Below are 14488 nucleotides of genomic sequence, written 5' to 3' on the forward strand. Positions count from 1 at the left end.
GGCGTGTCTTAATGTTTGAGTTCATAATCAAATTTGGGCAACTATGTCAGTTATAAATCTCACTGCCCTTTGTGTGCAACAGTTCATTACGAAATTTTTGAAACAGCACAACAGTGAAAACACTGTAACTAAACCAGCTAAGAATTAAATCATTGCACCCTATTTGGCGAATTTAACGATCACTATAAAATCAAGACATTTCCGAGAAACTATAAGCTTAATCCTAATCGTAAAACAGACTGTAATGTACGTTTTCTTTAAGATCTCCGGTACAACCACCTTTAATTAAGAAAAAGAAACTCAAACCACGAGAGTGGCAATAAAGGTTATTAGTTAAGGAACAATGTGATGGCTAGTAGAACAGTGCGAAGAGTGAAACGAGAAAAAGTTAAAGAATCCTCTAACAACGCCCTTAGAGAATACCTCCCAGCAATAGTTGTTACTCCTCCAGATATCATAGAAATGAAGGTCAAAGCCCTTAAGAACAGCGACGACAAAAATGCCAGTAAAAACATCTCGCTAGACAACAATCCTAACATAGAAACAGAGAAACCAGAAATATTAGCAGCAACAATGCCACAATTCACAGTAAACCAACTTATAGCGGAGCTATCACAAAACTCGATGGCCTCCAAAACAGAAATAGAACAAATACAAAGAAGACTGCTGCAGCAGGCCAACGAGATACTGAAAGTAAACGCCTTCGCGAACCCACCCGCTCCAGAGCCCCGATTCATTGATAGTACACAAAAATACTCCAAACCTGTTTACGGTAGAATACCAGTTATCGTGCCGCGGAATGGTATGTTAAATCAGGCAAGCCAGTTAGAGATTTCGCGCCAAACTAACCCAAACACGGCGGTGAAGGCCACCGGCGCGGGCAATCAACTCGATGCACACGCTCAACTAGTTCCAGAGAAGTTACAAGAAAAGCCATTCCTGGATAATGGTGCAATGATAAATAGCGCCCAGGGAAATATGCAAAGGGTCGCCACGGCTGCGATGGACGCGGGAAGAGGTGTTTTTTTCTACGAAACGGGTTCCGCCGCTTGCGCGGGCGCCAGTCCGCGCTCTGCACCGACGAGAGGTGAATGTCTTTCTGTTTTTGAAATTTCAAATTCTTTTTGCGTGTAATTAGCTTCGTTTACGTGTGAATTTTTATTCATTCGTCACGTCTTGTGAGATCTTTTGACTCTTTTCGACAATTAGATTTAAAGACTGCATTCTTATCGAAGCTAATATCCTAAAAGTGTCTGTGAATAGGCGAAAGTCGAAAGCTCGTGTGTCTTGGTGTCGGAGTATTGTGCTTCTAACCGTTATTCATCAAGGGGTTCATTGATCAGGGATCGCCTGGTATGTCCTAGGTTTCTTATCCAGACTTGTGTATAACACATGACCAGTCATGCCTCTATGATATGGCCATAAAATTATTAACCGTTCTTTGGCGTTAACTCGTACTGAAGCGCTTAGAAAAGTTGTTCATGCCAGTTTGCTTTAGAATAATCCGAATCTAAAAATAAAAAAGTTTTAATTATGTACAAGTGGTTTAATCGCTCTGCACTTTACTTTTATATTTGTAGATAAGTGGTCCCAAATTTACCTACACGTTAAACACTTTTTCAATGTATAACTTTTAATTCTTACGTTTAAAGATACAAAGTGGTCAAAAAGTCACCTTTCAGAAGCTCTTTATATATCGACCATACCTACATATCAACAATGTTCGTACAACCTTTAAAATATACTGTTGAAACAATATTCACTTAAAACAATACATACAAAACGTAAGTTATTATAAAACGTTATATTTTACTGGGACGAACTCAATTGAGCACGTATTTGTACAAAAGACATGTCTGAGCTTTCGCAATAAACTATGCAAATGAGATTCATTTCCGGATTGTAATTGTGATTATGTAATTTCGTTAGAGAAGGTTGCTTTGTGAATTAAGTTGCACTAAGATTGTCAGATTTCAAGCATTTACGTTGAAAAACAGTTTGACTTAGGGGTCAATAGCTTTTTACTTCTATATCTTCACTTAATGCCTCGTGGTTAGGGCGTGCAATAGGACCACTTAGCTACCTTGAGACATCGTAAACAGCGATGAAAGGATAAAATTTAGACGTGTATGTGTGTGACTACTTAGTCTTACTGTTTTTAAATTACAATAAGTTGTTTCCCATATCTTGTTATTTATTTGTTTATATTTATTCAGGATATCCCATACAGAAAACACTACACATCAAATAAATAATGAACGTAATAGGCTAAAACTAAGTGTTTCTACATTTAAAAAACATCACTGCATGTTATAATAAAAATATAAAATGACATATTAAGAAATTTGTGTAATTTATTGTTTGATGTTATGTAACCCTATAACTAATCAGTCTACATCCAAAATAAATAGTCTGTAGTAAATTCAAAAACTTAAAAAAATAAAATTTAACATATAACTTAGTAGCAGTAGCGTTCTTTGTGAAAAAGTTCGCCCATTGAAGTACAGCCTATGTCTGCCGCCAAGCAGTAATGTGAGCATTAATGCGTTCCGGTTTTGAAGGGTACGGGTGCTGGTGAAATTGGCCCTCAGATCTTTGGAATTTAAAGTTCTGAGTGGTACTGCAACAGTTATAGGCCGGCGTGTCACTTACCACAAGACATACGACTTGGTCGTCCGGTCACTTAGTAACATAAAAAAAAAACAGGGAAATTACAACGTACAAAATATTTCTGGCTTAAAAATTAATTGAGTGTAATTATGCATTTTATTTTTTATTAGCCAACCTTCTATATTATGAGTGTTCAACCTGTGACCAATGTCCAAATCATGTGATTTGGAAAGATAGTTATACGCCCTGCAGAGTCTTCGCAAGAGAGCAAAATGACCGTGGTTAGTTTTAGAACCTGGTACGGCAAAAAAATTGTAAACGCATTCCCAGAGTACTTACAGCACATCCATTATCCGAATCTTGCTGGAAGCTTTAACCACACACTTTTTTCTTGAGTCTTTATAATTTTTCTCTCTTTTTTGGTTATCTTCGTGTAATTTTTGTTTATTGTAAACACTGTATTTTTTTCTAAATGTAGCAATTCGTTAATGGTATATTTTGTGTGTACAATATTAATTAATTATAATTAGTCCACGAATTTTCCTAAAATGTAAAACGTCCAAACTATTATATTACAAATGCAAAATTAATTGTGTTACGACTTCACAGCCCAAACTTGAACAAAATTTTATGAATTTCCATATACAGAGATAGAAGGGACCTAGGAGAAGGACATAGGCTACTTTTTATCACAAAAATAAATCTTAACGGGGGTGAAATAAGGGATGAAAGTTTGTATGGAGAATCAATCATTTCTCAAGCAAGGGATCTGAAAATACATATTTAAGCCTTTTGTAAGAAATAAAGAATAAAAAAATAAAAAATGTTTTATTCAGAAGCTCAATCATTATATAATAGTGGTTCGAGACTCCCTTTTAAGTATGAAAATACTTATGGTAGGAATTCCCGCCCTTATGGTACAGTAACTATGTTAGATTGAGGTTACGCGTCAAAAATATATAGTGATGCAAAATTTTTACAGTAACAGATACAAAATATTGAATGATTTACAGATTATAGAATGTGTGTAGTTTGCGTAGCGTGCGTGTTTGTGTATGTTTTGAATAGTGTGCGTGTGTTTGTTTCAGAGTTTTTGATTAATTACCCTTCAAGTAAAATACGGGATGAGTAGGCTACTCGCAATACTTATTATACGCAGATGAAGAAATGGGCACCAGCATTTCTTCCCTTTATGGGATGCTACTACAGACGTATGCTTTCAGTGTCACCCGGAAGGTCGCCCTGTGATTTGTTGTTATTTTAGAATTCCCTCCTTATCCTCCGCTGTCTAGTTTTCTTCCGACGTGCAGAATCCAATGCTAATTATCTAGTGACGGGTTTCAATCGCAAACATTTGAGAAGTACTGTCACTGCCCCGTCACCTTGAGACGTAAAGTTGACAAGTCTCGTATCAAAACGGGAACGCAATAATGCTCATATTACTACTTAGTGGCACTAATAGGCACGCTGGCAATACGTTCCTAGACGAACTCTTTCACAAGAAGCTCTACTGCAACAGTGATCATGTCTAAACGACAAATCTTACCGAGCAAACTTTTCCTTATGCCAACTGTATTTAATGCATATTTGATACTTCCACTCACCTGTCAAATGACAATCGGAGGTCAGTTCCATTGTCTACTGTGTGTCAAATTGATGACAATGCCACAAGGACCTGTCATTTCACGGTTGACCGCGTAAGTTGAACAAGTGGTAAATGCCTTTGGTAAAAGAAGTTTAACAATGCAATTATCTTTATGTTTAAAAATGTTATCATCATCGTAGTTATTACCAACCCATTGTACGTTCCACTGCTGGGCAGGGGTTCGCTATGTTAGTCCAATGCGAATCGGGTACATCACAAGTTAACACAAGCTTTCTTTGACACTATTTAGTAGTAGCAGTAGAGCTCCTTGTGAAAGGGTTCGTTCAAGGAAGTGCTGCCCTGTTACCTATTTCTGCCACCAAGCGGTAATGTTAGTATTAATACGTTCCGATTTTGAAGGGTAAGGATGCTGGTGAAATTGCAGGCACATGGAATTTGTCAACTAATGTCTCAGAGTGACAGGCGTAGTGACAGTGCCCCTCTGATCTTTATGATTTAAAACAAAACAAGATTTCATAACGATGTTTTCCTACACCATTAGTGAGAGAGGTATTGCTATTAAACTTTCACGAAATGTACACAAAACGTAGTATATTGATAATTTTTATTTTCACTCTTGAGATTAGTAGAACATTAGTTACATAACTTGACTTTAAATCATGACTCACGAAGAAAGTTACCTTTGGATCAAATGTTATAATCATCATACATTTCGAAGGTTTTCTTTCTTGAGCTTATTACATAAGAGGTAAATGTCACGTCTATCTGAACCAACACCTGTTTTTTTTTTTATTGCAAAGGCCTTTAGATTTTTCAAAAACAATAAAACCGAAGCTATTTTTAATCGACTTCAACAAAAGGAGGAGATTCTCAATTCTACTGTATTTTTTTGTGTATGTTACATTTGTCAATCGATATTGATGAGTCTTTTTTTGTTGGAAAGTGGGTAACTTAGTATTGGTCCTGTGACGATGTGACCTCCTTACGTCGTCATCCCACCTTTTTATCGCCTTACTCCGGTTCCTGGCCACTCGTATGTAAATTTAAATTTTGAATTGTTCCATAGCTCTTTTGCCTCGCTTTTTGATTTTGTTTCGTTCCTACGTCACTCCCTGCTCGATCACGACAGCGTACGGAATTGGTTAAAATTCAATCGCGTCTAATTTTGATTCCTTTACTAAGTTTATAATCATTAGTAATCTAGATAATGTGCCAATTTTAATAAGTTTATAACCACTACAGCCTTTATCATGTACCTATGAATACGTATCTTTAATTCAGTATAACTCGGTCCTTTTTGGGGTAAGTGTCTACTTAATATCTAAATATTCATTAAGTTATGGACCTTAAATTTTCTGTTTTACTAACGTGAACCTGGTCCTTTCAGTCCCAAATTTGAATTTTGAAAAATGTAAATTTGAAGAAAATATTCGATGGAAAAATTTCTATTGGATGAATTGTAAATGGTATTGCGCACTTTCCAGTAATCGATTTGAATAAAATTTGGCAAATACGTAGATGTAATTCCACGAAATTTTGAAGTCGGCTATTTATTATTTATCTTAAGTTTGCGTCAAGGTTTTGGGGAAGTTTCTGTGTATCAGCATTCCACTATTGTGATTAGAACAAATTACTGGGACATTTAAGCTTTTTTTTTCAATGTTTAGCTTTTTGTACTTCATTAAATTTTAAGCATTGTACTCTAAGTAGGTATATGTATTTCTTTACATATTCACAAGTGCAATTAAACCATTTTCTACTTACCCACTTTAACTTTAAGCGCGGTCAATGCAACTTAAGATTTACGAGAATAACTGCAGAGTTGTACCTTAACCGTTAGTTCAACTTTTGCTCTACTATACCTATTGCAAAGTTATTTATTTCACTAGAACTTTAACTCTACACTATCATGATACAACCTTTGAAGAATGAAAACGGACGCCATGTACAAAAAGAATAAAACAGACAAAGTCGAGTTTTAATGTACGGCCGTTTTACGATGTTATTTTAATAGTTAAAACGTTACTTTTGTCGAATCAAGGAGAAATTTCAACGTGGCGGATTATGTCGCTAACCCTCTTCTTAGAGGATTACACATGCCCAGCAATAGTACGTATATTGGTTCATGAGGAAAGCAAAATTTTATTTATATTTAAATGTAATGTAACATCAGGAAGACAATTAAAATGTAAAGCAAAACCGTCGCATAACTCCGAAGATATCATTGTAATCTCCTGATGGTAGAGCCGTTGTGGTTGACCGAATAGACTTATGAAGGAGACCTGTATCTACTGTGGAGTTAGGATGGTACAAATCATTTTCAAATCCATAAAACTTCGCCAGAGACTATCATAAACCGACCGCATTATAGTCGGTTGTATCTGAACACCTGTCCTTACCCTTAAGAATATTTTATTGTATTTTTGAAATGGACCTTATAGTGTACCACTTGAAAGCTATTTTCGTTTAAAATGAACATAAATTATTAATATTATTCTGATTCTTTTATGATGGATATGTTGTAATTTTGCGAACGACACAAATGCATTTGTAATAAGAGGTCAATTTAACGTGGAAATTTAATTATTTAAAAAAAAGAACTTGACAGGAAAGAACGCGGTGTTACTATCGAAGTTAGCAGAAAGTATTAAATAAGCAAGTGGAGGTTTATGATCTCTGCCTACCCCGGTATGTACACCATCGCAGTGGGAGAGAGAAAGGGCCCTGTGTATTATTATTAGGGCGCTCATTGCTCAAACACCATACCACTTACAATGCTTCACAAGAGAATAGCGCAAAAGGGAGATAATAATAATAAATAATGCACCAAATAATCACGCCAATAGCCCCCTTTACGCAGTCGCGGAGGAGGCGCCTGAGTGCGCCTTCACGCGCAATCATGCGCGATCTACCGTTCGAAATTTTTTAAGCTAACGTTTTTGTAAATTGCTCGTATTCATTATTGTTACAATGAAAAGAGCGTCCGTGTAAAGGCTAAAAGCGCAGAATAGACCGCGTGAAATGCAATCGCAAGCAAATCAAATCTTTTCCTTTTCCTTCCAACGTCTTTACAAGCGCGCTCAATCGGGCACACTTGCTATATCACACACGATAGAGTGTCGGTGTAAAGCCCGCTAATGATTTGTTCTCAAATTATAAATTTTTCCGTAGGTACTATGAGTACCAGAGGAATGAGATTAATTCAGAAGTACTACCATGAACATTCAGATTAGAACTAATATTGAAAAGTTCGTTCCTGATATTGGGCTTCCTCGTCAAGTGCCTATAGTGTAAACCATTGGACAACGGATGTCGTCAAAAAATTTTTTGTCTATTTTACTAACTGTAATGTCATAGATGGTCTTTGACCGATAATTCGCTATGTAAAAACGGTGATGCTTACGTAATACTGTGAAACTGACTTCCTTCTGTGTACTGTTACAGTTCTAACAACAAGAAGTGAAGACCTTGCTAACTCATTAACTTCCAGTACCCAACCCAAAGAATATTTTTATTCATAATTTTTTTTTTAAATATCAAGTGACGGGGCGAGCAAGTCGCACGACTTGCCAGGTCCCACCGCCCGCACCGCACAGTCCCACGCCAGGTGATGAGCGTCACGCCTGTGCCACTCGAGAGCTTTAAATTGCAAAGATCTTAGGGCTACTGCCACTGCGCCCGTCACCCTGAGAAGTGCCTGTAATTTCAGCAGCATCCTTACCCTTCCGAACAAGAACCCAGTAATGCTTACATTATTGCTTGGCGGCAGAAATAGGTAAGATGGCAGTACTTCCCTGGACAAAATCTTTGACAACTACTACTACTGCTACTAAAAGTAGTATAAAGTGATGACATCACAATGACGTCATTATATACTAATACCAAATTGTATGTTTTTGATGACACGTATAATTAAAGACTGCGTCAAAACGACGGGTTGCGTAATTCGAATTTGAGTGAAATACGAGTACACTTACAATTATGGCCACCTTTCATTATATCCAGTGTCGAGAGGAATTTTGGAACTACGGTTAGAGCCGAATTCCTTTCGTTGCAACCTGTGTCAAGAAGAATTTTGGAACAATAGTAAGTCGTTTCTTTAGAGGGGAATCGTGCCCAACAACGGAACATAGTTAATATAATATAGTTTTGTTACAACAATCAAGAAAAAAACTACCGCACTGCCGTTCACCTTCGCACCTGATGCTCTACATGTCATTGTGATCAGTTCTCGTGCGAACAGCGCACATGTTATTATATCGATCTATTTAGTAACTTTATGAACGACTTGTAATGTACCTATAACTTATACTAGATATCATCATTTGTTTAAAAAGTGAATTCAAATTGCGAAAGTAATACAATTTAACCGTAGGGTAGTTTAATCCTAACCCAAGATTACTTTTTATTTATTTTTTACAAATAGTCCTAAGACTACTTGTTTGTCCTACCCTACTACGGCAAGGATAAAATAAGAGTAATATTTTTCACGATTACTTAAATAAACCAGATGGCGCGCGTTACGCCGGACTGCTAAAGCGGCACGTTGAGACTTGTGACTGGTTGGGAGTTGGTTTTTGTTTCAGAACTGAATTTTTTAGTTAGGTTAGTGGTTGAAAGGGGACGATGTGAATGAGTCAAGTCATCCTTCTAACGTATTTAAGAATCCTCTTAAATACTTCAGAAGAAACTGCCCGTGTGTCATGGACAGTTGTGAAGATTCAATAAATTCCATTTTGTATGGCGGCCAACGGGATAAAACATTTTTTAATAAAGCGCATCTAGTTTTATTAAAAAATGTTTTATCCCGGTAGAACCTGATCAAGGTCCTTGACAACTTTTGTTTAAGAGTCATGTCCATCTCTGACGCTTTGGACAGCCACTGTTCCAAGTTTTTCGATTTTCCTGGTACTCACTGAACCCGAGCTCTATTCCAGTAAATCATTTTTACCACTCTATTCCTCATGGGTGGAAAATTATCTAAATGACATTAGCCAGTGGTACTCGAGCTACCTACGCATAGTAAGCGCGTTACGCTGGGACGCCTAAGGCCTAACCTGTTGTTTTTCACCCTCGGCTTGGATTCACTGGGAGACATTGTCGGTTACTAAATCATGAAGTAAATGGTCCAAAATATTAATCTAACTTTTCAACGTTAGCCTAACTTTTACATATTTATTTATTTTCGTTTGACGGTTCATCATGCAGCGAACTAGTATTGTTAGCTGACGACACATCCTTGATTTTTAAAACAGACAGACATGACGTTAACTATGACTAACGACACCCTCTCAAAGGTAGTTTAGTGATTTAATGCTAACAATTTATTGCAATATAAAGTGTGTTAAATTTGAATTACCTAATGTGAAATTAACTAGTCCAATCATAGAAATAAATGAAGAAAAGTTAGACCTTGTTAATAAGGCTGTCTTTTTGGGAGTGACCTTAGATAGTAAACTTCAATGGTTTCCACATATATCTACCTTAGCCAGCAGATTAAGCTCTGATTCATACGCAGTCCGTAGAATACGTGAGCTTACCGATATTGCTACTGCTAGACTAGTTTACTTTAGTTACTTCCGTAGTATAATGTCCTACGGGATTCTCATGTGGGGTAAAACGGCAGATATACAAACCATACTTGTGTTGCAAAAACGAGCGTTTCATTCTGTTTGAGTTCTACCTAGAGTTTCTTGCTCGTTATTCTCAGGGAGGTCAGCATAGTGAACGAACAATAGCAGTAAAAATTTTACTTATGTATTAAATGATTATTTGACTTTGGCAGCCTAAACGATTAAGTCGGTGTAAACGTAATGTTTTTCACGTATTACAAATTACAGAAAGGGAAAAAAGATTATTGAAAAATTTGAATTTAAATCCCTTCATGATGAACAGGTCCCTACAGATTCATCTTCTGATTTACCTTCCATGATAATTGATAAAATTATGTAAGAAAAAGTTGCCGGTTTCAATGAAAAAGAAAAAATAGTCCAGGGTATGACGGCATGATAAATTCAATGTGGTTTACACCATAAGTGTGCTTGAATTAGTAATACACACACCGATATTAATCTAATCTATTCACAATCGCAAACAACTTCCTCATTTCGAATTTGCAATAATTATAATATTCGTTCGGAAACTTCATAATTTGGGTTACGCCATTTTTCCCATTGTACTGTAGATATGGATCATTTTCGTAACTTCAGTTGATTGGGCAATGCCCTAGTTCCATACTTTGTAACTAAATGTCCTTATTATTATAACCATGGGTGATAAATACGAGTCGCCTACAAGACAAAGGAATATAGACGAGGATTTGTGGTTAGGTGTCCTTATTATACAATAACAGGTCATAAAGTATAGTTGCCTGCGAGACTAAAGAATATAGATAAAGCTTTTGTGGTTACTAAGTGACATTGGTCACGCCACAATAAAGTGGGTAGTCGTCTACTGCAAGATAGGATAGATGTTTTAATAATATCAGTACAGAGTACTAAAAAAGCGGACCTCAAATTCGTGGAATTACTGTTTGCCAAATTTGATTGAAATAGCTTTAGTTTCATAGTTTTGTCACAGATGGCGCTACGGCAAGCAAGTCGTTTTGCTGGCATCTTTGTTCAATAATTGTAACAAACTGGTGGTGAAGCATCCAGATATTCAATAAAACTTAATTGATGTCAATTTTGTAAACACCGTGCGAACGCTTTAATTGTACGAGTATAATCGATGGTGCTTGCGAGACGACTCGCGCATTGCAAGTGCACCAAGTGCACCACGACATTATACGAATGTGTGCGCCGGCGTACCTATATACAAGCCACGCTGCTACATCGTTTAAGGTGCATCCACAGAATACGTGTTACGATTCCTAAGATCTTAAACAATTATTTTAATTTCTCATACATATCCCATTAAGGAGTACACAATATTCAATTTGTATGGAGGTTTGTGTGAAGTAAACGTGTGTATGGAGTTACACTATTTGTCCTATTATACTATGGTAGAGTCTACTGTCCCACGTCAGTCATCACGAGACCGCGATACGTGCTACTGCGACAGAAGATTTAAAAATCTAGGCGATGCGTTGTAATGAATAACGTGTAACTAAAGATAAAACAACAAGTCAAAAGAAAGCAAATTCAAACAATTATAAAATGCGATGTAGGTAAATAACCGGTTTTAAATTTAACAGGCAGTATGCAAATACGAGATGGCCGTGAATGCATTCGTCTATGTTACAGTCCGGTCTGTGACATGATCTGATTATCTAGATTGTTGATTTAAGTAGACGACTTGTTTATGTAGTTAACTAGAATGGAAAAGTGTTTTAAATTCGCTCCCTACTTTAAAGCCACGTCAGTCTCTTAATAGTCCACTGTTGCCGCTGATGTCGTCTTTACAAAAACTCAAGAACATATGATTACAATAATACAACAGCGTATCTTTATCGAACATTCTATAGTCAACAAAAAGTGGCATTCGTTTATTAACCGACTTCAAAAAAAGTAGGAGATTGTCAATTCGACTGTATGTATTTTTATGTATGTTACGCGATAACTCCGGTATTTGTGAACCGATTTTCATAATTCTTTTTTTGTTGGAAAGGGGGTACTTCCATAGTGGTCCCATTTAATTTTGAAGAAAATCATCCACCACTAAGTGTGGCTGTTCACGCAAGAAGATTCATTTTTATAAATAGCGACTACATTTTATTATTATAATATTATATATATTAATGGGTGATTTTGCTATTCTCCAATTCAAGGCGTTTTTCTCTCAATATACTTTGATTTTTATTATCTCCTGTGTCAAGTCCCGTATAGTGGCGAAGTAGGGGATGAATCCGAGTTTGCGCCCTTTCCGGTAACCGATTTCAATAAAACTTGGTAATTATACCTATGTACTTCCACGTACTTTTGAGGTCGGTTTTTTAGTACTCTGTACTGAGATTGTTAAAAATTATGTCAATGCTTTGCTACTGCATTGAATATAACCAGAAAAAAACTTTAGTTGTTGGGAACTATAGATGTTTTACATCAGCCTCTCTCAGCAATACAGAGTATTTATTGTACGTGAGGTATACAATCACAAGACGTCGTATAATAAATATCCCCACGCTAGGTAGACCATTTGATGATCTTAATAAAGTTGCTACCTAAGGCGATGCTGCTGCCTTTTCTCAATAACAACAATATAACTTAATGATAAAATGACGATGTGCTAGAAAAATTAACTTGAAAATGCCTATTCATTATCGTGTCGAAAAAGCCAATTTTTAACCGACTTCAAAACAGGAGGAGGTTCTCAATTCGACTGTCAGTTTTTTTTGTGTGTATGTTACGCCATAACTTTGATGGTTTTTTCTTGTTGGAAAAAGGGCACCTCAGAAGTGGTCACATTTAAATTTTAAGAAAATATTCGACCTCTAATGGTGATAAACTAGGGGATGAATGCCTTTTGAGGTCGGTTTCTTTAGTACTCTGTACTGAGGTTAGATTATTAAATATATCTTTGTCGGGGAAAAAATTGCAGGCCGAGAATTCAATATCTTTTAACAATGATACTGCATCAGTAATAACAAGGAAAACGATACGTGCTTATTAGCATACGACAAATTTTTCCCGTTTTCCTTATACCTTGGTCCCTTTGTAATTTTTAATCTTATTGAATATCACGTTTGACCACAATCATATTCAATTATTTTTGTGAAATTACTCCACTAGTTTGTTTTAATTATTATAACAAAAATCAAAATACTAAGAAAAAACTCATTCGATCCAGCGGACTCGAACCAGCACCCTCAGGCAATCCGTGTCAGGTGCTCTGCCAATTAAGTCACGGAACGAACCAGCGGACCTTACGAATTTGTCTGTCTTTTTTTTTTGGTTCTTAACAATTTTTTTTGCCATAACGTAATCTGTGAGAAATTTACTTCTTACCAGGTACCTTTAGAGGTACTATCGCTGACTAGAAATGTCGCTTAAATAATTGTAATCGAATGAGTTTTCCTTAGTGTTTCGATCTTTGTTATAATAATTATAACAAACATTAATCTCTTTCTTTCTATCCTCTTTTTTTCTTTTATTACATCAGTAACTTCATAACAAAAATACGTAATATTTATCGCAGCCAATGAAGTTATACAACATTTAATAAAAAAAAAAGTAATTGTAACAAAACATATTACGAAGATCGTCTGATACTGTTACATAATGATAAAAACAATGAGACCGAAGCAAGTAACATTACGGAATTAATTGAAATTGGTTCTGTGCAACATCGATTTTATTTTTATTATTATCGAGTAGTAAATTGATACGAGATACAATACTCTGCATTTAACTTTTACGTTTACGTGGAGTATTGCAGTAGCAATGTTATTGCATCTATCTGATCCTTCATGTACGCTGTCTTGCTGTCTTTTTCGAAACTTCGAAATTTATCATTCCTATACATACGACATACATAACATTGTTTTTTAAGTTTCGGGATGCACACAACTTAAACATTTTTTCCCCGATTCCCTTAATTTCATTTCCTTTTTGCTTAGTGTTACAATCTTCCTTAGTTAATTTATTTATTACTTATTTTATAGTCCTACAAAAGTATATAAGTAACCTTATCATTATATATTAATGTTTATTATTCTAATAATATGTATTTGTTATTATTATTTATGTATTTACTTTATTAATGAGTAGTGTATTTTTTGCCAACTCTTAAATTTCTATCCTAAGGTCGCCTGTTGTACATTGGCTTACTGTGTAAAGCTTACATTACTGTTCTGTGTTGTCATTGTCATTTTAATATATTCTTTATTGTACAAAGAAAAGAAACATGAAACACACGTTATAATGGACATATACAAAGGTGAGCTTATCTCTATAAGAGATCTCTTCCAGCCAACCCTAGCCGTGGTGCAAAAATGAAGTCTGCGGGACTAATTGTTGTACAACAAAATTAAAAATTTAAATGTGACTAAAATATAAATGATAATAATATACATACGACAGACATACACACATACATGAACTTTATATACATAAATACATACATAAGCAGAATATATATTATAATAACAGATCATTTGTTTACATTTGTAACATATTTATGTTACCTATAAACTATCTAACACGTTCGACAGGAAGTGCTCTTTTAATTTGTGTTTGAAAGATGCCACCGATGGACTGTCACGAATGTCAGCAGGTAGTTTATTCCACATACGAGCTGCACGTACGGTAAAAGAATTGTGAAAGAATTTGGAGTTGG

At 35.8% G+C, this 14488-nt stretch overlaps 1 protein-coding gene across 2 annotated transcripts in view; it reads left to right on the forward strand.

Moving 5' to 3' along the window:
* Positions 1 to 333: 333 nt before the first annotated feature.
* Positions 334 to 14488, forward strand: part of LOC113239067 — a 54889-nt gene continuing 40734 nt past the window's right edge. For both annotated transcript variants that reach the window (XM_026475937.1, XM_026475944.1), the window contains exon 1: positions 334 to 1087. In XM_026475937.1, the coding sequence (XP_026331722.1) occupies positions 349 to 1087 (739 nt within the window). In that variant the 5' untranslated portion in view covers positions 334 to 348. The remainder of the gene's footprint in view (positions 1088 to 14488) is intronic.

Source organism: Hyposmocoma kahamanoa, unplaced genomic scaffold (assembly GCF_003589595.1).
Source record: "Hyposmocoma kahamanoa isolate Upper Pololo Valley unplaced genomic scaffold, ASM358959v1 114, whole genome shotgun sequence".
NCBI classification, from domain to species: Eukaryota; Metazoa; Arthropoda; class Insecta; order Lepidoptera; family Cosmopterigidae; genus Hyposmocoma; species Hyposmocoma kahamanoa.